Raw genomic sequence first — 24,427 nt, 5'->3', positions numbered from 1 at the left:
TGTACTAAAATTACTTTATTACAGTTGATTTTTTTAAACATTTCCTTTGCTATGATACAAAGGATACTTACAAACAAAATATTACATATGACCTTGTTTTCTCTCTTATGTTCTGACAAGTTGGTAACAGCTTTAAATGCACAATCTATACAATTAATACAGGTTATATGTGAACTATAAGGTATGTTGAACCAGAAGAATACTGACAATATACTGTACAATAAGCCTTACCAGTTAGTGTTGTGGACCATTTCTACCAAAAGGAAAATGCACATCTGTCCAGTCACCTTTACCAGCTGATGCTGACAGCGAGGGAGAGGTTTCTTCCTCATTGCAACTCTTGTTAAATCTGCACTGTGGGTGTCTGTTTGGTCCAAAAATTGACAGGACTGTGTATATAGTTAAAATAAGTCATTAGAAAAGTGGCAGAACATCACACTCCAGCATAATCTCTCACCAAAAAAGAAAAAAAAAAAGAAGTAAACAAAACAATAAACATTCCTAGTTTTAATAAACCACTAACCCTTCGCCCACTATGAAAATTCTACAGGACTGAGGGCTCTGGGAGATGAGAAGATGAGGGCCGCCAAAGAGGCAAGAGACCAAGCCAAAGTCTGCGTCTTGCAAAACCATTTTCCCCTTTACCAAAGGGAACTAGAAATGTACAAATTCATTGATGAACCCTGATGATAACATATCAGTTAGCTGAGAGCCTTCATTTTATCTGGACCCTGACTTGTGGGAATAACTGAGATTGTGTGTGTCTTCTAGAAAAGAGCCTCTTGCTATGTGAAAATATTCCCTTAGCCACCAAAGCTGGTCCTGGGTAATTACAGCTGTGCATTCATCTTTCAATGGTCTACTCAGAAATGATAAGGTTACAGCTTTTTTTCCCCCCCTTATTTTTAAATAAAAAGCAATTGAAGCAGTTTTTTCTTTTTTAAGGTAAATAGCAAAAAAAAAGAAAAAAAAAAGAAAAACCCAACCCTGGCATTTTGCACAAACAATGCAAACAGAGCGATATGGCCTTTAAATAAAGAAAGGGGTTAGTAGAGAGAAAGAAAATCCAGAGATAAAAGTTTAAATTTTTCTTTTAAAAATTTTCTACATGTGCAAAAAAAAAATTCATGCTTTTGAGGAAAACAAGGGGAAATGAGTATATAAAACTAAAAACATAAATATGTTTGGATGATTGATAAAAGAAACCAACCTGGGCTACAAACAGGATTATACATTCAAGATGCTCTTAAACCCAGTGGGATAATTTATGTTAAAACTGTGTTAATAGTTATGTTAAAAATCTCATGTCTGTTTTAAAATCTCCACAATACAAGCAAAGCTGTTTTTAAAATATACACTATACAGATTTCTCATACTCTCTCCAGCCTCATTAATGAGCATTAGACTATCTTTTTCATATACTGAAACAAGAGGATTCTGAAAGCTAAATTGCCTAAAGTAACCCATCCACTATTTGAATTTTTCTTAAATTTTAATGGGTTAAAATTTTTAACAGACTTACATAAATAGGATTTAGCAACACAACTGTTAATTAAAAAAAAAAAACCTCTAAAGCATTTACAAATGATTAGGTTGGAATAGTCTGGGGAAGTTATGTGCATTTTATTTTAAATGTTATTTACATCAGAACATCGCTTTTATAAAAATTTCCCTAAAAGACAAAATACATTTGGATAATTAACTTGTTCTAGCATAGAAGGGTCATAAAAGGAAAAAAAATAAATGACCTCCTGTTTCTAACCCCTCCATATTCCTTTCATTTGGATTTTGTTCAATGAAACCACCTGCAACTCACAATGGGCTCACATATCAAATGTTGTGTCAAGACAATGCGGGGGAAATATCTTGTCAGATCAATTACTGGCCTCAAGTGGACTTGTAATTTTCATTTTCCCTACCCTGTGTCTTTGGCTTGTATTATCTTAGGACACAGTATGAGAGTAATTAATTGGAGAGGCACTCTAAGTAGGCACAATTTCCATTTAATGTGGAATAAAAGGTATAACTTCTCTATGGGGAGAGAGTGTGTTATTTGCTATTATAAAATGCAAAGACACACATTTGGAATAACCACAAAAAAATCATCTGTCTGGTATTTTACCAGAAACAGTTAACATTTTAATAAATATACTTGTTTATGACAAAAAAGGGGTTAGAGGAGTTGCAACATTCCCCAGATTTGCTTGATATGTGCCAAGTAGTCACACGGGTCAGCTAGCATCCACAAATATCAAGCAGTTGCATCCTTTGAAATTACATATTTCATTCCAAAACCATGTGTAATTATGTAGTGTTCATGCTGAGGCAATGTCTTTAAGGGCTCAGAAAAAGCAAAATATGCCACTGAGAGAAACCTGCTCCCTAATAACTGGTCTTCATGTTTTTAAGTGGTCCTAACATGCTTTTGATGCTAAGCCAAGACATGCAAAAGCAAAGAGCACACTTTTTATTAAAATTGGTATCTCATTTCTAGACTTCATGGAAGTTTGCCATGGAAACAATTTGAGTACTTGAAAGCATACAAATAAGGATTCACAAATTTTTAAAATGCATTTCCTTACCCATTTCACCAGCCTTCAAAATCTTAGGCTACAATGCATATTCAGGAAAAGGTAAGTGGGGATGTCAAACATGTAATTCTGGAAATAGGAAAAAGCTCCAGAAGTGGGATCAATGTGCTAGCAATAAACATAGCTCATTTTATTTGGAAATTCAGCTAGAGAGCCCAATAAACACTTTTAAGGTATGTTATCACCTGCCTAATGTAAATAAACACATAAACTTATACTTTATAGACAACACACACTTTCTGTAAACATGGCCACTGGGGGAGGAAGGCTCCCTATCTCATTCATGATTCAGGACATGTAATGATTATATTAAATAAAATAGCTTCATTTAAAAAGATTTAAACCTGACCAATGACTAAGCTTCATTTCCCCGTTTAACAACACATAAGCATTAACTCTAAAAAATGTCATCTAGGATGGTTTGAGTTAAGATGCTAGGACCACAACTGGCTATGACAGTAACTCCTCTCTAACTGGCACAGACTTACCAATTTTAGTACAAAAACAAACAGAAAAGGGTACAGAAACTAGGTCAATTTGTTAGCTACATATTTACAGATAATTACATGATTTTTCCACTCACAATTGCTAAAAATCATGAGTGAAAAGGAAACTGTGCAGGTTGAATTACCCGTACTTTGGGGGGAATTTGTGGGCATCAATATACCCTTTTCATTCCTTCAGAAGTCTCATCTTCTCTCCACCATTTCATGGCAAACTACCTACAGATGTCCAGATTAGTATGTTCAATGGGCATCCTGTTTCAGAGAGGATCCACCTTTCCCCCCCTCGATTTAAAAAATAATTTCTTGTGTATTAAAAAAAAAAATCAAATACTATCACATATACACATAAATAATCTCTGAAGTTTCAAAAAGTTAGGATTGCTTGGAAACAGCTGACAGTGGTTGTGACATTGTAAAATGACTCCCCAGTCTTATTTTTTAAAGCATCTACATTGGGGTGGGTGGAAGAGAAGTGCAAGTTTAAGAAACCCACAACAGGTAGATAAGGTGCAAACTAGTGTATCTGTTTCTCATGATCTGAAGACTACAGAACAAATGGGTTCTCTTCCCTTGCTGAAGCAAAATTTTAAAATCTGAATGCAATTGTGGGAAAAAATTAATCCATGTGATTTCAAAGGGGCTACCAGAATTTAGTAGAAAATGTCAATGCAGTATAAGGAAGTTCTCAGCTTCACTTTCTTTTTCTAGACACTGTTTAGGAAAGCTTACTTAAAAAAAAAAATTTAAGCCACTTCCAATGTAGACCTACTGTGGTGCCTTCATGAAAGTGCAGACAACATACCCAGACACACAGCAAGACAGACTTCAATCAGTAGTCCTTGCATACAAGAGGCAAGTCTGCTAAACGTATAGCATATTCTTCATCCTTTAATGTATCTGAGAATGGGAAATTTCCAGTTCTTTACAACTAAGAATGAATGAGTGCCTTTTCAAAAGCAGTATTACAATCTGGTTGGGGCCACTATCACATTATATGAGCAAAAGATAACAGAAGTTTGCTTCTCTTCAATGATCTATATTTTGGTAAGCAAAACTCAAAGATGAGAACCTAAGTTTTGTCTTTATTCCTTAAGAGAAGGCAGTTTTCTGAGAAACAAGAATGTCTTCTTCCATCACTAGAGGAGATTCAAACATATACCTTAAATATATTATTTTCTGACTTGAATACACACAAACATTTCACATTGTGAGCATGGGACCTAAAAAATAAAAAAAATAAAAAATAAAAGGACCATAGAAAACTCCCAAGTAGGAGTTGCTGTGACCAGCCAAATCTCGGCTTGAATAGCAGTGGCTCAGAAGGGATGGAAGGTGCACGAAGGACTCACTATTAGCAAGCAAGAGGCGGTCAGAGGGTGAGACCCCATGCCGATGCCATGTCCTTCTTTCCCAGGGGCTGTTCCTAGTAATTTTATAGTTTAGAAGTTCTGCTGCTTTAGTGGTAATTTATTTCTTGGTTCTTTTGGTCCCTAGAAAAATTATAATTATTATAATGGAGTAAAAAAAAAAAAGACTATGAATGCCATCACTACTAAGAAAGACATATAGAAAAAAAAAGACTATGAATGCCATCACTACTAAGAAAGACATATAGACACATGAAGATTGTGTGGTTTATTGTTTTTTTTTTTAAATCATCTTGCAGAGGAATCACCACTAGTGTTTTTAATCTCCATGGTTCATTTCTCTCTGCAACATTTCTTTATTACAATAAACTCACAGAAACACTAGCTGGCTCCTTCCCCAGAATTATTTTACTGAACTGCAATGCATGGTTCCACATTTGATATAACTTTTTTTCTTTCCCACTCACCCAAGTGCTATAAGGAAATTAAAAAAAAAAAAAAAGATTGTATCTAATGAACACCTCATAAATATCAACCCAGAGTACTCATTCTTCAGAAAGAGACAAGCATTCCTGCCTTAACTGAAGGCTGAAATAACAAAACACAATAGAATCTTAAGTGCCCTGATGGAAATGTACAGTATGAGTTACATCCATCTACTTATACACACATATAGACACTCATATGTATATACAATATATACATATAAATGGTAATAGCTATACCAAAAATGTGCATATTTAACACAGTTTTAAAAAGCCAGTAGATCATGGTATAATACAATTTATTTCCACTAGTGAATGGCACAAATGGAGAAATGCAAAGGAAGTGTTTCAAGTACAATAGTCATTTTTCACAGGTGAAAATAAACAGCATTATTCCAGTGTCCAACACAATGTATTTTATAAAAGATTAAAATGCCAGACATTTAGTACTTTAAGAAGTAGCAAGTTACTAAAGTCTGCCTTATGGTCTGAAAAAGACACTCAGTTTTCAATTTTTGAAAAGGAAGTTAGGAAAAATAGATGGGAGTGTCAAGGAAAGTTTCTTGTACTGTACTGAATGGTGTACTGAAGTGTAGGCAGCTGGAAATAAAAGGGCTATGCAAAAAGTTCAATTTGCCAATAAACTCTTGGCCTAGAAAACCAAACATAAGGTATGGCTTCAAATTCAGGCCTATTCAATGTCAAGGCATAGAAATGCCTGGGAAAAAAATGGCAGCTCTGAATAAAACCAAAAACAAAATTTCCATCTAGCATTATCTCTATAATGAAAATACTTTCAAATAGTACATAATTTGAGGTCAGAGCTGACCTAAATAAAGGGAAAAAAATATGTGCAAAAGGAAGGGAGCCCAATTAGGAGTTATATATATCAGGTATGAAGATTTATATTTTTAAAAAGCTAACTAAAATAAAATAAAAGACAGTGAACACAAGAATGTTTTACTGCCGATCTCTGGATACCAGATATAGCATTTATAACGTTCTGTTATGCTGGACAAATTTCCCATGCTTTATTTTTTTCCTTAAACATGTATTTAATGAGTGAACACCAAGAAAGGGGAGGAGGTAGTATTAATTTGATCAATGGTTGATATTTGCATACTGATTCAGAAAGTGTCTGTTTCTTTCTTTAGGACCTATCAAACCTTTCAAACTTTCTTGCTGCAAGTTCCTCTTTAATGAGTCCTATCATGTATGAGATTAATTAGAAGTTAGATCTTACACACACACACCAAAATTAATTCAAATAATTTTTGTAAACTATATATTTTTAATTAAAATTAGTTAATGGAGTAATCCAGATATAGTCATAACCTACATGTAAAAGTGGTTGCCACACAGTTAAATCAGATACAAAACCCGACTGGATAGACATCTGGAGTTAGTATTCAATAACACTTTTATAAGTACATATGATCTAAATGAATTCAGTAACTGCACTTGACTAAGCCTATAAGGGGACATTAACATATATCACTGGTAATATTTCAGATTTTATAGAGGTTTGTATGCAAAACTGATGCATCCCTATTCCACTCCTTCATTAGTACAGAGACCAGATCTAGTAAGTCATCTTAACAATAACAATAAAAAATTTAAAGTATCAAATTCATTATATTGGATTGTCGAAAAATCATTATGCATTTTTGTATCATAGGAAAACATGTCATGACTTTTCTGACAACCCAGTATTTCTGGGTATTTAATTATTATAAAGCTCTCTTCTATGACTTCCTCCCTAATTTTAGGTTTATATTTCCATTTGTTTGAGATATTGTAAAATACTCAATTGCAAAAACGATAGTGAAAAAAATCTAAACCTCCCTTCATTAGATACATGCCATGTCCATCTAGAAACTGGTAATCTCAATCATGACTGACAGCACAATGTACTTGAAACACTGTCTAAAGTCATGTGTAAATTGTACTGTGATTTTAAATTTAAAAGAGTCATGAAAACTGGAGTGACGTATCTTAGGAAGATTTAAATTTGATTGTGAAAATCAAGATTTCAATTGTGGTAGATTATTATTTAGTTGTTAGTCTGGTATAGGTGAAGAATATTATTGATAGGAATTTAAGAGAATTCTACCTTGGAGCTTTCAAACTGTAAAAGCAGAATCCAGAGTTAACAGCAAGTGTTCTTTAAGGTAACTCCAGAGGAGGCAGGGCAGTAAGTAATTTGAAAGAAAAATGTGATATGTCACTGGAAAGGACATGCTTTTTCCCTCCAAGTCATATATATAACTTCTTACCCACCCACCTCCCACACTGGCAGTAGCATACCAAGTAACATCTGATTTTCAGCACTGAGTTGATCCTTCATTGTAAAATAAAATAAAGCAAAACACGCTCCTCTCTGGGGAAAAAAAAAGTTAGCTTTAGTCAAGCAATTCCCTGACCACTATAATTTATTATTTTTCAATTTGCCAAATCCCTAGTTCCTTTTCAGTAGTACTTTAGCACTGAGGCTAGAGACTTCTGCAAGTTGTGTTTCCTATCTTGTGATGTCAATGGCCACTAAGTCTCAAGGAACTAGACATTTGTAAAGTACTGCAGCAATAAAAACAGCAATTATATTTAAAAATGAAAGGAGGACCTGCATAGGCAGCAAAATCTTTACAGTGGTGATGAGGGTTATTCAGCAGCTGGTAAAATTATTGGCTCAGTGACTCCCGGTTCACTATGGCAACTAAATATTTAAATAATTGGCTAGTCTACTTGTAAACAGGAAATCTCATAAGCCGGGGGGGGGGGGATCAAATCATGTAGTGTGATGAGAATTCTAATAGATGGCAGTTTGCAAATATGGCATCATTCAAATACCTCTGGCATTTGATTTGTATTGGCTACATGTCTTGTTTTTGTACAAACAAAAAGTACTATTTGGGGTCTTGAAAATAGTAGAGTTTAGCTTAGATGAGCTATCACAGTATTAGCAACAAAATGTCAGGGTATATAGGCTTTACCTCCATACCCTGCTGCTGAATGTACCCACCATATGAACTTTCAGGGGCCTCTCTCACTTTTGGTCTTCCCCTTTGAAGGCTCACAGGTTCATTAATGCAATTTCCATACAACTTGTCATCTCTTTAAGCACCTCCATCTTACCATGTCACAAAGAAGGCACAATTGAATGGAGAAAAAAAAAAAAATCACTGACAAATCTATTTAGCAATGAGAAAAAGAACCAAGTTGTTAACTACTTTGAAAAAAAGTAATTCAACACTTTAGTGTTCATGGATATCTACTTTCTTTTTTACTCCAAATGAGGATGAGGAGTTTAAGATTCATTTAATAAAGAAAATACATATGAGTGAGGGGATACAGGTGTGTTTCAAAAAAAACTTGTTTCAGCATATGCTGCCTGATGAGGGCTCATATAAATCTGGGATATGGAGAAATGATTTAGATCTTTTCCCAAACTTAAGTTATAGAATTGCCCAAAAGTGAATGCCACTTTGTTGCATTTTATTTTTGCAGTGTTCAGAAAATACCCCCTTATCTAGCCAATTTCTTTTTACCACATGCATGACACGTGTGTGTATGTATGCATACACACACATACATCAACTCTCCTTTTCAATATTTCACTGAAAATTATAAACAAAACCCGGCAACCAAATACTATGACATCCCAATTAGTAAACACAAACAGAACGCTTTACAAAAATGAATAAAATATACCATATGCACTCAGCTTCCACACTGTAGTACCCAAGTGAGGAGGCTGCTTTGACGATGTCTGTAGGCAGTTTCTTTTGGCAGACAGCTCCAACGGAATTGCCACTCTCAATTATTAAGTTATGTATAAGACATGTGTGACCCATTGGATATTTGTGAAGTGACACTCGTGCTTCTGCTCATGCCCTGCTCCGTCCGTCCCCCAGAAGCTGTCCGCCTTAAAGCCTGAGGGCTATTGCGGACTCCCATACTGCTACCTCGGGGTACCCCTTGAATTGGCCCCGAGGGGTGACCCCATGGCTGGGGTCCACCTTGCATTGGATGGCCCCAAGCTTGTGGTGGGCCACCCATGGGATGACCCCAGTGAGATGTAGGACCCCCAGTAGGATTGTGAGACCAACCAGAAGCTCCTGGGTAGCTGTGGCTGAATGCCTCGGGGGAGAGATTAGAAAGGACCATGTTACTAAAACCTAGTCTCATGCTCTCAGAGTCAAAAGCTTCAATTTCTCTGGCTTGACGTTCCAGAAGACTTCGTATTCGTTCTGTGCGTTCATTTTGCAAAGCCAACATCTCTTCTTCAATCTGTTGGGGTTCAGGGGAGGCAAACAAAAGAAAGTTGACTTTTAAAAATCTATCAACTAATGAAACAATAAAGAAACAACTTGGAAGTAAATCATAATAATCACTCTGGCTATTTTATGGTTGTACATTTAAGAATCTTAAGAGATTCACTATAGGTATCACTTGTGATTTATATTCACAAAATATGTAAAATTAAGTTCTTAAATGCAAAGGTAAAAACCTCTATATTGAAATAACATGTCAAGAAAATTGTCATAAGTAAAAAGCTGAATGAGGGATGGTTAGTTAGCATAATGGTTATACAAAAATACTCTCATGCCTGAGGCTCCAAAGTCCCAGCTTCAATCCCCGTACTGTAAGGCAGAACCCAGCAGTGCTCTGGTAAAAAAAAAAAAAAAAAAAAAGGGGCAAGGTGGTGGAGTACCTGGTTAAGTGCACACATTACAGAGTATAAGGACCCAGGTTCAAGTCCCTGGACTGTACCTTCAGGGGGAAAGCATCATGAGTGATGAAGCAGTATTGCAGGTGTCTCTCTTCTCCCTCCCCCTTTTTTTTTTGTTGCCTCCAGTGTTATCACTGGGGCTCAGGGCCAGCACTATGAATCCACTAATCCTGGAGGCCATTTTTCCCATTTTGTTGCCCTTGTTGTTACGCTTGTTGTGGTTATTGCTGTCATAGCTGCTGTTGTTGTTGGACAGGACAGAGAGAAATCAAGAGAGGAGGGGGAAGACAGGGAGAGAGAAAAAGATAGACACCTGCAGACCTGCTTCACTGCTTGTGAAGCAACCCCCTGCAAGGGGGGAACTGGGGTCTCGAACCGGGATCCTTACACTGGCCCTTGTGCTTTGTGCCACCTGCACTTAACCCACTGCATCTCTTTCCCTTTCTTTTTCTTTTTTTTATAAGGAGATCTCTCAGCAGTACAAATTTTTACAAAATATTTATTTATTTATTCCCTTTTGTTGCCCTTGTTGTTTTATTGTTGTAGTTATTATTGTTGTTGTCGTTGTTGGATAGGACAGAGAGAAATGGAGAGAGGAGAGGAAGACAGAGAGGAGGAGAGAAAGATAGACACCTGCACACCTGCTTCACTGCCTGTGAAGCGACTCCCCTTCAGGTGGGGAGCCGGGGTTCGAACTGGGATCCTTATGCTGGTCCTTGTGCTTTGCGCCACCTGCGCTTAACCCACTGCGCTACAGCCTGACTCCCATCTTTTTCCCTTTCTATCTCTCCCTCCCCTCTCAATTTCTCTCTATCCAATAATAAATAAATGAATGAAATGAAGGAGCCTGGGAAGTGAGGCACTGGATGTGGAAATATAAGGCCTTGAGTTCGATTCTCAGCATTCTACATGCTGGTGTGATGCTCTGGTTTGTTCTGCCCTCACCTTCTCTATCTTGTGTTAATATGTTTTCAAAAAATGTTAAGTACTGGGAAGAAAGTACAATGATTTTTTATGCAAGAGACTTTCATGCCTGAGGTTCTGAAGTCCTAGGTTCAATCCCCAGCACCAACATACCAGAGCTAATCAGGGGTCTGGTTCTCTCTCTCTCTCTCATCATAAAGAAAAATACATGAATGGGGAGCCGGTGGTGGCGCAGTGGGTTAAGTGTACATGGCGCGAAGCGCAAGGAGCAGTGTAAGGATCCCGGTTCGGGCCCCTGGCTCTCCACTGGCAGGGTGTTTGCTTCACAGGCAGTGAAGCAGGTCTGCAGGTGTCTCTCTTTCTCTCCCCCTCCTCTCTCCATTTCTCTGTCCTATCCAAAAACAATGACAGCAAGAACAACAACAACAACGATAAACAAGGGCAACAAAAGGGGGGGGAGAAAAATACATAAATGTTGAATGAAAAAGAAAATAGGGGCAGGGGTAAATAGCATAATGGTTATGCAAATAGACTCTCATGCCTGAGTCTCTGAAGTTCCAGGTTCAATTCCCTGTACCACCAAAAGCCAGAGCTGATCAGTGCTCTGGTAAAAAACAAACAAAATATTGAAAAAGAAAATGGATGATGGAGAACCTAGTCTTATCAGACACAGCATAGTGTTATTCTAATAAAATGAACCAGGCATTAGTGTAAGAAAAGACAAAGCAAACCAATGTTAACTAAAAAACAAACAAAATGGATTTTTAGGTCAAAAGATGCCACCAGTAAAATCCAGAATGTAAGAACTTTTTTTTAATGTATTTATTCCCTTTTTGTTGCTCTTGTTGTTTTATTGTTGTAGTTAAATTATTGTTATTGATGTTGTTGTTTTTGGATAGGACAGAGAGAAATGGAGAGAAGGGGGAAAGAAAGAGGGGGGGAGAAAGACAGACACCTGCAGACCTGCTTCACCGCTTGTGAGGTGACTCCCCTGCAGGTGGGGAGCAGGGGGCTTGAACCGGGATCCTTATGTGCTTTGCACTACCTGCGCTTAACCTGCTGAGCTACCACCTGACTCCCGAATGTGAGAACGCTTATAGAACTGAGTATCAACAATAATATTAATAATAATAATAATAATAGTGTGTGGATCCTATTATAGTCTAGAAGACAACCAACCAAATCAAATATGGATATTATTTGGCCTCTACCCAAGTAAATCTATCTGGTTCTTTTTCTTGTCCTATCTTTCTTACGAATAAATAAAATTTTATTTATTTTTGTTGCCCTTGTAATAAATAAAATTTTAAAAAGAAAGAGAGCATCTTCTAATGGAAGTTACTATAAAATACTCCAAACACTAGCATCTGTCATCCCATAAAAGTGTGTGTGCAGCGTAGCATAGATTTAAAAAGAGGGGGGGGGGCGCGTCGGGTGGTAGCCCAGTGGGGTAAGTGCAGGTGGTGCAAAGTGCAAGGGCTGGAGTTAAGGATCCCAGTTCCAGCCCCCAGCTCCCCACATGCAGGGGAGTCGTTTCACAAGTGGTAAAGTGGTGAAGCAGGTCTGCAGGTCTTTATCTTTCTCTCCCCCTCTCTGTCTTCCCCTCCTCTCTCTATTTCTCTGTGTCCTATCCAACAACAATAACTACAACAATAAAACAAGGGCAACAAAAAAGAGTAAGTAAATATATTTTTTTAAAAAAGTAAACTGGGAGTCATCTATAAGAAATGGTGGCCTGGGGGAGTCGGGCGGTAGCATAGTGGGTTAAGCACACGTGGCACAAAGTGCAAGGACCAGCATAAGGATCCTGGTTCGAGCCCCTGGCTGCCCACCTGCAGGGGAGTCCCTTGACAGGTGGTGAAGCAGGTCTGCAGGTGTCTGTCTTTCTCTCCCTCTCTTTCTTCCACTCCTCTCTCCATTTCTCTCTGTCCTATTTAACAACGACAACATCTATAACAACAACAATAACTACAATAACAATAAAAAAAGAACAAGGGCAAAAAAAGGGAAAATATATAAAGTAAACTTTTTTTTATACCTGTTGAAGTTGAGTGAAGGGTAAATGGGAATTTCACTGTACCAATTCCTTTTACTGTGTACTACAGACTGAAGTCTTAAGCATGAATATTTATTAGGAAGACAAAGGGAAGCAAAGCTATTTATAGCAGCAGGAATACACACAAAGGCATAGGAAGATAATAAGACGTATCTAAGGTACTATAAATAGGTCAAAATGAACTCTAATTATAAAAGTTTAAAGGTGGCACCAAGCACAAGGACCGGCATAAGGTTCCCGTTTCGAGCCCCGGGCTCCCCACCTGCAGTGGTGACGCTTCACAGGCAGTGAAGCAGATCCACAGGTGTCTGTCTCTCTCTCCCCCTTTCTGTCTTCCCCTCCTCTCTCCATTTCTCTCTGTCCAACAACGACGACATCAAGAACAGTAATAATCAGAACAATAAAACAACAAGGTCAACAAAAGGGAAAATAAATATTTAAAATAAATAAATACAGACATATTTAAAAAGGGAGTTTAAAAAGTATCAAAAGTATGGCCTGGTCAATAAAGTGTGGAGCTCTTTTTTATTATTATCTTTATTTATTTATTGGATATTAATAGCCAGAAATTGAGAGGGAAGGGGGATAGAGAGAAAGAGGGACAGAAAGACACCTGCAGCACTTCTTCACCACTCGTGAAGCTTTCCTCCTACAGGTGGGGACCTGGGACTCGAACCTGGGTCCTCATGCATTGTATCATGTGCACTCAACCAGGTGCATCACCACCCCGGCCCCAAGTGTGTAGCTCTTAAGTATGGAGTCCTGAATTTAATCCCTGGCATCACATGTTCTAGAGAATATTCTTTCCTATTCTTTCTAGTAAATAAATAAAATAATTTGAGAGGCAAGAAAGAAGAAAGAAGAAAAAAAGGAGGGAGGGAGGGAAGGAGGGGAGGGAGGAAGGAAGGACAGAAAAAGAATAAAGCAGTGCACCTGAGAGATGACATGAGGCTGGGTAGTGAGTGACACACCTGCTTAAGCAAATTACCAAGTGTAAGAACCAGGGTTTAAGCCCCAGCTCCTTACCTGGGGGGGGGGGGGGTGTGGGGTGGGGGCGGGGGTGCACAAGTGGTGGAGCAGTTTTGTGCCTACATTTTGCTAAGCTTTAGTAGACTTATTTCATATACTGAAGTCAAACTGTGAATAAGAAATTAATTAGCGGGAGCGGGTGGTGGTACACCTGGTTGAGTGGACATGGCACAATGTGCAAGGATGCAAGTTCAAGGCCCTGGTCCCCATCTGCAGGGGGAAAGCTTCACAAGTGGTGAAGCAGTGCTGCAGGTGTCTCTCTGCCTCTCTCCTTCTCAATCCCACCCTTCCCCTCTCAATTTCTGGCTGTCTCTATCTAATAAATAAGGATAATAATTCAAATAAATAAGTAAGAACCTAATTAGCTAAGTTTAACTATAAACCACTAGGTGGAGCCAAAATACAAATAAATCATTTCTTCTTTAAAAAAAAATTTATTTATTCATGAGACAGACAGGCAGAGAGAGAGAGAGAAAGAACCGGACATCACTCTGATACATGTGGTGCTGGGGACTGAACTCATTGGATTGAGAATCCAATGCTTTATCCACTGCGCTGCCTCCCAAGCCACAACAAACCAATTATGTTTTTCTTTGAAATTAAAAAAAAATTTATTTATTGTTTCATGAGAAATGAGAAAGAACCAGACATCACTCTGGTACATGTGCTGCTGGGGACTGAACTCGGGACCTCATGCTTGAGAGTCCAATGCCTTATCCACTGCGCCACCTCCCAGACCACTTTTTTGAAAAATTTCAATATTTATTTATTTATTTTCCCTTTTGTTGTCCTTTTTTTAATTGTTGTAGTTATTATTTCTGTTGTTATTGATGTCGTTGTTGAATAGGACAGAGAGAAATGGAGAGAGAAGGGGAAGACAGAGGCGTAGAGAAAGACAGATACCTGCAGACCTGCTTTACCACCTGTGAAGCAACTTCCCTGAAGGTGGGAAGACAGGGCTCCAACCGGGATCCTTGTACTGGTCCTTGCGCTTTGCGCCACCTGTGTTTAATCTGCTGTGCTACCGCCCAACTCCCATAAACCAATATTTCTTTTTTTTTTTTTAAATATTTATTTTCCCTTTTGTTGCCCTTGTTTTTTATTGTTGTTGTAGTTATTGTTGTTATTGATGTTGTCGTTGTTAGATAGGACAGAGAGAAATGGAGAGAGGAGGGGAAGACAGAGAGGGGGAGAGAAAGACACCTGCAGACCTGCTTCACCGCCTGTGAAAGGACTCCCCTGCAGGTGGGGAGCCAGGGCTCGAACCGGGATCCTTATGCTGGTCCTTGCGCTTTGCGCTACGTGTGCTTAACCTGCTGAGCTACCGTTGGACTCCCCAATATTTCTTTTTTTAAAAAAATACTTATTTATTCCCTTTTGTTGCCTTTGTTTTATTGTTGTAGTTATTATTGATGTTGTCGTTGGTGGACAGGACAGAGAAAAATGGAGAGAAGAGGGGAAGACAGAGAGGGGGAGGGAAAGATAAGACACCTGCAGACCTGCTTCACCACTTGTGAGGCGACTCCCCTGCTGGTGGGGAGCCGGGGGCTCGAACCGGGATCCTTATGCTGGTCCTTGCGCTTTGCTTAACCCACTGTACTACTGCCCGACTTCCAAACCAATATTTCTATCAACATTATTCCTGAATTGCTGTTGGGAGTTTTCCTCTTAGTGATACTTAAAAAAAATTATTTATTTATTCCCTTTTGTTGCCCTTGTTGTTTTATTGTTGTAGTTATTACTGATGTCATCGTTGGATAGGACAGAGAGAAATGGAGAGTGGAGGGGAAGACAGAGAGGGGGAGAGGAAGAAAGACACCTGCATACCAGCTGAACTGCCTGTGAGAGACTCTCCTGGAGGTGGGGAGCTGGGGGCTCGAACCGGGATCCTTATATGCTGGTCCTTGCTTTGTGCCACCTGTGCTTAACCCGCTGCGCTACTGCCCGACTCCCAACACTTTTTGAAAAATATTTATTTTCCCTTTTGTTGCCCTTTTTTTTTTTGTAGTTATTATTGTTGTTGTTACTAACTCTCTTAGTGACACTTTTGAGATGTGAGAGCTTAAACTTTGGACTGAATTTTAAATACTGCCACCCCAACTCTTTTGTGGTGCTGGAAATCATGTATGATTGTGCTACTCTGGTGTCAACTTTTTCAACTCTTTTCATATATATAGAGAGAGACATCATGGCACTGCTCCATCATCCATGACACTCCTATGTACTGCTAAAGCTCAAACCCACATCTTCTTGCATGGTCAAGCATGCTGTATCAGAATTCTCTCCTAACCGGAGACTGAAGTTTGTTTTTCTATTCCACCCACTGCTTGCTTTTTTTAAAAAATTTTTTTTATTGCTGGGGGTCTGTGCTCTTTCTGCCTTGTGCATTTAACCTGCTGCGCCACTGCCCGGTTCCCACTTTATTTTAATGAGAAGGGTAGGAGGAGAGAGAGAGAACCAGACATCATTCTGGTACATGTGCTGCCAGGGACTGAACTCAGGACCTTATGCTTGAGAATCCAGTGCTTCATCCACTGTACCACCTCCTGGACCACCCAGCAGATGATTTTTGTTTTAAAAAGCTAGGGTTGTCTATGGCCATACCACCCTGAACACACTCAATCTCGTCTTAAAAAGATAGGACATGGGACAGAAAGGAGAAATAACATCATACCGTCATTATTCTACTATGTTCCTATGTGGTGTCTGGGGGTTTGAACATGGAGCCTTGAGAATAAGTGTATGGACTACTGTTCTGTAAAGAATGTACTTTATGACAAGTATTAAAAGTATTAAATGACAAATGTACCTCAAGACTACAACTGTTGGGATCTAATGGCTCAGCAATTCTGAAATCAACTGACATTGTAATTCTCAAATTAAATGCCTTTCCTCAATCTCTCAAAATAATCTGCATTTACCATCCTTTCCCCAACACACACACACACACACACACACACACACACACACACACACACACACACACTTTTTCTTTTTAGACAGACTGAAAGAGACCACAGCACTAAAACTTACTTTATAGTTCCAGGCCCAGAATACGTATTCCCAAACCTCTGCCTCTTTCAATTATTTCCTTTTCCTTTACTATGCAAATTACTTCCAAATTTCCTTAGAGCACAAAACCAGACCATATTCAACTGTCTTCATATAACCCCATATCTTTCCTCTAACAATTTAAAGTAAATGACTTATATTCCTTTGATGTGTAAAATTCATTAGTTATGATTTATTGAATCAATAATGTTAAACAAAAATCCTTGAGGTCAGGCGGTGGCGCACCTGGTTAAGCACACACATTAGAGTGTGCAAGGACTCAGGTTCAAGCCCCGGCCCCACCTGCAAGGGGAAAGCTTCATGAGTGCTGAGGCAGGACTGCAGGTGTCTCTCTCCCTCTCTCTCTCTCTCTCTCCCCTCTCAAAATCTCTGTCTCTACCCAATAATAAATAAATAAATAAAAATATTTAAAAAATTAAAAAAAAGAAAAATCTTTCACTATAAAGAAATATGGCACTGCAAAAACAATCCAAGCATCTCTGCCAATATGAAAATGTATGTTTAAAGAACTTTTCGGTAGTTTTGGGAGTCTGGGTGTTCCTGGGTATCAACCAAGAAAGGCTGATAAAGTTAGGAATTTTTCTTTTTTTTGCCTTCAGGGTTACTGCTGGGGCTCGGTGCCTGCACTATGAATCCACTGCTCCTGGAGGCTATTTTTTCCCTTATTTTTATCATTGTTGTGGTTATTACTGTTGTTGTTATTTATGTTGTTGTTGCCGGATAGGACAGACAGAAATCGAGAAAGGAGGGGAAGAAAGAGATGGGGAGAGAAAGAAAGACACCTGCAGACCTGCTTTACTGCTTGTGAAGCAATTTCCCTGCAGGTGGGGGAGCTGGGGGATCCTTACGCCAATCCTTACCCCATGTGCACTCAACCCGCTGCACTACAGCCCGACCCCCTTTTATTACTTATACCTTTTGTTCTAAGAGTGCCCTGCGGAGGGAGACCCTCTGTTCAAGCTCCCGAAGCTCTCGATCATGTTGTGCTTCAGCCTGCATCTTGATTTTGCTCTGATATGCATTCAACAGCTCCAGTTCCTGCTGTAGCTGCATCTTCAAAACTTGGCATTCTGCTTCCTGTGCTTCATCTAAACGCAGCTGAAAGAAAGAAAACAGATACATGTTACCATAAGCTATCTATTCATGATTCATGGAAATGAAGAGGTATGAAAGAAGAGAGATACATTATATTTTCTTGTTTTTGAAGCAAACATTTCTGGGAAATAAAGAAGGCACAGTAATAACCAATGAAGGCATTATAAAGATAAAGCTATTGTAAGTTATTTCAGAGGGTGCCTAAATAACCTTTTCTCTTGTTCATCACTAGGGTTATCGCTGGGGCTTGGTGCTTGCATATTGAATCTGTTGCTGCTGATGGTGGCCACATTATTCTTTTTGTATTTGTTTTGATTTAATAGGACAGAGAGAAACTGGTGTGTGGGTGGGGAGAGAGGGGGGGGAGAGAGAAAGAGAGAGATGGAGGGAGAGTTCTGTAGCAGTGTTTCACTGACTGTGAAGCTTCCCACTTGGAGATAAGAACCAGGGATTTGAACTAGGGCCCTTGTGTATGGTAATGTGCACTCAATCTGGTGTACAGCAGTGCTCTATCATCCGTGAAACTTCCTTTGAAGGTGGGGGCCAGGTTCTCACGCATGGTAACATGTATACTCTATTAGTTGTGCCACTGCCCATACCCTAAAATTTTATATATGTATATAGTCTCCAGGATTATCGCTGAGGCTTGGTGCCTTCACCACGAATCCACTGCTCCTGGAGGCCATTTTTTCTTTTTGTTGTCCTTGTTGTGATTGTTACTGTTGTCATTGCTGTTGGATAGGACAGAGAGAAATGGAGAGAGGAGGGGAAGACAGAGATGGGGAGGGAAAGATAAGACACCTGCAGACCTGCTTCACTGCTTGTGAAGTGAACCTTCTGTAGGTGGGGAGCCGGGGGCACGAACTGGGATCCTTACGCTGGTCCTTGTGCTTTGCGTAATGTGTGCTTTACCCGCTGCACTACTGTCTGATACCCCGAAATGATGTATTTTTAAATGAGTCTTTCTTTATGGAGGGGAAGCCTGGAACATTAATGATTTCATTGCTCTAGGCTACTTTTTTATTCAGATAAGATAGTCAGATCAGAGGGAAAGATACCACACTACCACATGGGAGGCGCTATAGCACTGGAGAAATACTGGTGCTATGACACATACATACGTGTTTCAGCGGTTCTAGGAAGATGTATTAGTGATGCTGGGGAGCGAATAGGATTTCATACATACACAGTATTGCTTGAGTTGTCCCCCCCATCCAATTTTTCTGTTCATTTTTTTTCCTTTAACACAGAGATACCACAGAAATGCTCCACTGGAGCCATCTCTGGTGTTCCCATGGAGTGCTGTAGCTCAAACTCAAGGCCTCATGCACAGCAAAGTACATGCTCTAGCAGCTGAGATATCTCTTGCCTCCCAACCCCTCAATTTATATTCTAATCGCTGGGATTTCGCTTGGATGGTAGAGTAAAAGGAAAACAAAACTCATCTTGTTTAATTAAAGCAAACTCACAGCTTGTGTGGACAGCATTTCATTAATGCTATGATCATATTGTTCAGCCAAGATGGCTAACTTCCGGGTTTGTTCCTCCTTGAGTCGCTTCAAAACAGCTTTATGCTCACTCTTTGGTGTAGTCTCCAGTAGGTGATTTCTTAATGCTTTATATTGTCTGGTCTGGATTTTGCAGGTGTCCTGAAACTGCTTTTTTATCTGAAGTTCTTTGGACTGGATAGGAAAAAATACAAGTATGTAATTCTTAATATGTGGCATTTGGTATACCTTATGCTTACGTGAAAAGGCTGCTAAGAGAAAGAGGAAAAACAATAGGTCAGATCATAAGGCTACATCTGAATGTTGGGTCACAGAATTAAGATTCTATGTAGTTTTATAGTAAAAACTCTAATCTGAAATATTAAAATGTTAAGAATCCCATTATTTCATGAGTATATTTAAAGATCGTGGCCAGATGGTGACACACTTAGTTAAGAACACACATTATAGGGGCCATGTGGTGGTGCACCTGGTTGAGCGCACATGTTACTATGCACAAGGACCCAGGTTCAAGCCCCTGGTCACCACCTGCAGGGGAAAAGCTTTGCAAATGGTGAAGCAGGGCTGCAGGTGTCTCTGTCTCTCTCTCCCTCTCTATTTCCCCCTACCCTTTTGATTTGACAGTCTATCCAATAAATAAAGATAATTAAAAATAAATAAAGAATATACATTATAGTACACAAAGACCCAGGTTCAAGCCCCTGGTCCCCACCTGTAGGGGGAAAGTTTCACAAGTGGTGAAGAAAGCTGCAGGTGTGTGTCTGTCTCTTTCTCTCCCTCACTCCCCTTTCTCTGTTTCTATCCAATAATAAATAAATAACCAAAATCTAAGACCTAAGTTATATTAAAAAGTTTTGAATACTAAGTGTATTTATTAAAAAATATAATTTTTAGGGCCAGGTGGTGGTGCCTGGATAAACACACACACTACAGTGCCCAAGGACCCAGGTTCCAGCCCCTGGTCCCCACCTGCAGGGGGAAAGCTTCATGAGTGCTGACGCAGGGCTGCAGGTGTCTCTCTCCCTCTCTCTCTCGCCCTCCCCTCTCAACTCATTTTGTCTCTACCCAATAAATAAATCAAAGAATCTATAAAAAATCTAATTTTCTTCTCATCAACTAAGTATAGATATGAAAGTATCCTACTGACCAGACAATATTTTATTAGATCTCTGAGACAGAAAGTAAGCAGTACTACCTCTGTTCCTTATCTAAGACAGTTTGCTAGAACTTCTTTTAAGATTTATTTATAAGAGATAGAGTGAACCAGACCATCATTATAGCAAATGTGATGTCTGGGATACAACTCAGGACATTACGCCTAAAACTCAAATGCTGGGTGGGGGTAGATATCATAATGGTTATGCAAAGAGACTCTCATGGCTGAGGTTCCAAAGTCCTAGGTTCAATCCCCTGCATGACCATAAGCCTGACCTCAGCAGTGCTCTGGTAAAAATAAATAAATTATTATTAATAATAAATAAAATAAAAGTCAAGTGTTTTATCTACTGTTTTATCCTGGGCTGCTAGAACATCTTTTAATGACAATCTCAATTCCAACTACATAAGGCCCAAGACAGACCTTCAACAAAAGTAATAATCATACCAAGAATAAACTGTATTTCTGTGAGTCAGGAGATGGCATAGTGGTTAAAGCCTTGGATTCTCAAGCATGAGGTCCTGAGTTCAATCTCTGGCAGCACATGTACCAAAGAGATATCTGGTTCTTTCCTTCTCTCCTATCTTTCTCATAAATAAATATATAAATAGAATCTTAAACAAAACAACTATATTCCTTAATGTCTGACTCAAATGCAAGTCAAGATGAATGTAAATTACACTTGCTTCTACTCATTTGACACTGACTAGGGCCCGGAAGGAAGCTCACTGAGTACATAACATTACAATTTTTGGCCATATTTTGAAGCTTTTCTAAGAAATAAAAATGTGAGGGTCGGGTGGTGGTGGTTGTACATATATACACATCACCATGCACCAGACTTGGTTTCAAACCCCCAGCCCCCACCTGCAAGGAGAGCTTCTCTGGTGGTGAAGCAGTGCTACAGGTCTTTCTCCTTCCTCTTCCCTCTCAGTTTTTCCCTGTCTTTATTAAATAAATAAATGAAACAAAAAAGAAAAGTGTACAGCTACAGCACTCTAAATTAAAACAATAAAGATGAAGAGAAAAAATCCTATTTGTTTACGATCACTGTGTCTTCGGACTTTGCTAGAGGTACCTTTAAACTCTTGGGCTGTTGTCGAACTTCCATGACATGCTTTCGCCTTAGCTCTCTTTCTCTTCGTTTATTATATTCCAGCTGATTAGTGAGCTCAGTTTGATGTTGCAATCTGATCAACTCACAGCGCATCTTCTGAATTGTACTGAGGTGGCGAAACTCCAGTTCTTGCATGGACTCATGCTGTCGCAGTAGCATGGCGTGCTCTAAGTCCTTTTGAGTCTGCCTTTTATTTAACTCCTAATCCGTAACACATACAAAAACACAAACAAACAAACAAAAAAGAAAATAATTCATTGCTACACAAAATGCCGAGGAAAAATTCTGAGAAAAAGAATAATCAGCAAATAGGTGTAACACTCTGACTCAATAATGGTTGCATAGTAAATATTAGTTTTGTAACATTTACTTTAGTAAATGGGCAATTAGTAATATATTATCTTATTCTATTCATTATTACTATTTTATACAAAGCTAAAGATACAGAAAATCTATTAAAGAGTGTTAATGCATTCTTTCCTTTTGTTTTTAATTTACTGTCTTTTTTTTTTTAATACTATGAACCAGACACCAGGGAAAGACTGAGACAAAATCTGTCATTTCATATAATTTCCCTTCTTTAGTGGAGATGACTTCACACCAATATAGTGTGTGTGAGAGAGAACAAAGATTTGACTAGGGAAGGCATTTCTGAGGAGGTGACATTTGAGAAGAGACAGACCAGGTAGCTACCTGAGGAAGAGGGATTAAAGCAGAAGCAACCACAAGTACAAAAGCCCAGAGGCTGGGTTGTGACTGACATATTTTTGAGAATGATTATGATTTCATATCATACAAACATATGTCTCTGGTGCACATTTCATTGACCTGCTTTCTTCTATCTGTGTGAGCAGTCTTATTTTTATGTGCTATACAAACAGATGAAGGTTCGAACATTAGCAGTATATCTAAATAGTTGTGCTTCCATGCTGCCAGTCTCCTTCAGATAGTTAAAAAAAAAAAAAAAAAAAAAAGACACTGGTGGTCCAGGAAATGGTGCAGTGGATAAAGCACCGACTCTCAAGCATGAGGTCCTGGGTTCAATCCCCAGCAGCATACGTACCTGAGTAATGTCTAGTTCTTCTCTCTCCAGCTATAATTCTTCATAATAAATAAAATCTTAAAAAAAAACCTTTTTCCTGGATAGGGATACATTTCAGTAGTATAGCATGTGACCTGCATATCTGAGGCTTCAGGTTCAGTCCCTAGTACCACATGTGCCTGAGCTGAGCAGTAGCTGAATCTTTCTCCCTCGTTCTCTCTCTTAGAAATAAAATCTATTTATCTGTGGATAGAGACAGAAGTTGAGAGGGAAGGGGGAGATGGACAGCTGCAACACTGCTCCATCACTTATCAAGCTTCTCTACTGTAGGTAGGGACAGGGGGGTTAAACCCAGGTTGTTACACACTGTCATGTGTGTGCTCATCAGGTGTGCTACCACATAGTCACCAGACATAAAATATTTAAAAAAATAAACAAAGTACCTCTCTGACAAGGTCCTGCTCCAAGTTATGGCGCCCAAGTAACATTCTTCTCTTAAAGCGACGGCATTCCAGTTCTAAATATTGTCTCTGACGTCGGAGAAGGTTAGCTTCTTCTTCTGCTTGGAAATGCTGTATATTTTCCTTTTGCTTTGAAAGCCACTCTTGCTTTTCTTTTTTTGGAGTGCTCTGGTTTTCATTCAGTTCCTACGAATAGAAAAAACAAATTCAATTATAAATACATGAATATTAACTAATTTAGTATTTGGAAACTAAACAAAAAAAACTTAATTTGTGGCTTTGGAGATGGCCCAGTGGTAGAGCTTTGGACTGGTGGCACAGTGGATAAAGCACTGAACTCTCAAGCATGATGTGCCGAGTTCAACCTCTGGCAGCACATGTACCAGAGTGATGTCCTCCTGTTCATTCTCTCTCATCCTATCTTTCTCATTAATAAATAAAAAATTTTTTAAAAAGTACACAATGTCTAGTAAATGAAATAAAATGGTGATCTTTTATTTTAATAGTATCAGTGGTAATTAATAAATAAAAAATAATTTTAGTTGGATGTTGGACTACGTAAGTTAAATGCTGAAAGGGATGTCTAAATCTATGTACTCACAAATCTCATTTCACTGGGGAAATTTCAGGACTACATTTCTTCTGTTTATTTTTAGATAGAGGTAAATAGGTAGTGTGTGTGTGTGGGGGGGGCAGATAGCATAATGGTTATGCAAAGAGGCTCATGCCTGATGCTCTAAAGCCCCAGGTTCAATCCCTGCACCACCATAAACCAGAGCTGAGCAGTACTCTGGTTAAAAGACGGGGGGGGGACCAATGTGTCCTGGAGCTCAGCTTCCCCAGAGACCCACCCTACTAGGGAGAGAGAGAGACAGGCTGGGAGTATGGACCGACCAGTCAACGGCCATGTTCAGCGGGGAAGCAATTACAGAAGCCAGACCTTCTACCTTCTGCAACCCACAATGACCCTGGGTCCATGCTCCCAGAGGGATAGAGAGTGGGAAAGCTATCGGGGGAGGGGGTGGGATATGGAGATTGGGTGGTGGGAATTGTGTGGAGTTGTACCCCCTCCTACCCTATGGTTTTGTTAATTAATCCTTTCTTAAATAAAAAAAAAAAAAAAATTTAAATAAATTAAAAAAAAAGACGGGGGGGGGAAGTTGGGGGGGTAGCACAGAGGGTTAAGTGCATGTAGCACAAGCACAAGGACCGGTAAGGATCCCAATTCGAGCCCCCTGCTCCCCACCTGAAGGGGAGTGGGGAGTCGCTTTGCAAGCGGTGAAGCAGGT

General features: G+C 39.1%; 1 protein-coding gene and 1 non-coding gene across 2 annotated transcripts in view; one reads left to right on the top strand and one right to left on the bottom strand.

Annotated features, from left to right (window-relative positions):
• TAOK1 (TAO kinase 1) overlaps positions 1-24,427 on the bottom strand; it is a 108,200-nt gene continuing 83,773 nt past the window's right edge. The window contains 6 exon segments of the mRNA XM_060204063.1: positions 1-4,649; positions 4,697-9,236; positions 17,675-17,857; positions 19,324-19,536; positions 21,597-21,836; positions 23,121-23,324. Coding sequence (XP_060060046.1) covers positions 8,775-9,236; positions 17,675-17,857; positions 19,324-19,536; positions 21,597-21,836; positions 23,121-23,324 — 1,302 coding nt within the window. The 3' untranslated portion in view covers positions 1-4,649; positions 4,697-8,774.
• LOC132542321 (small nucleolar RNA SNORA19) lies at positions 22,447-22,587 on the top strand. Its single transcript, XR_009553409.1, has one exon. It is a non-coding gene; the product is annotated as a small nucleolar RNA SNORA19 (small nucleolar RNA).

This window comes from Erinaceus europaeus, chromosome 12 (genome assembly GCF_950295315.1).
Source record: "Erinaceus europaeus chromosome 12, mEriEur2.1, whole genome shotgun sequence".
Classification (NCBI taxonomy): domain Eukaryota; kingdom Metazoa; phylum Chordata; class Mammalia; order Eulipotyphla; family Erinaceidae; genus Erinaceus; species Erinaceus europaeus.
This window is presented reverse-complemented; position numbering and strand designations above follow the sequence as displayed.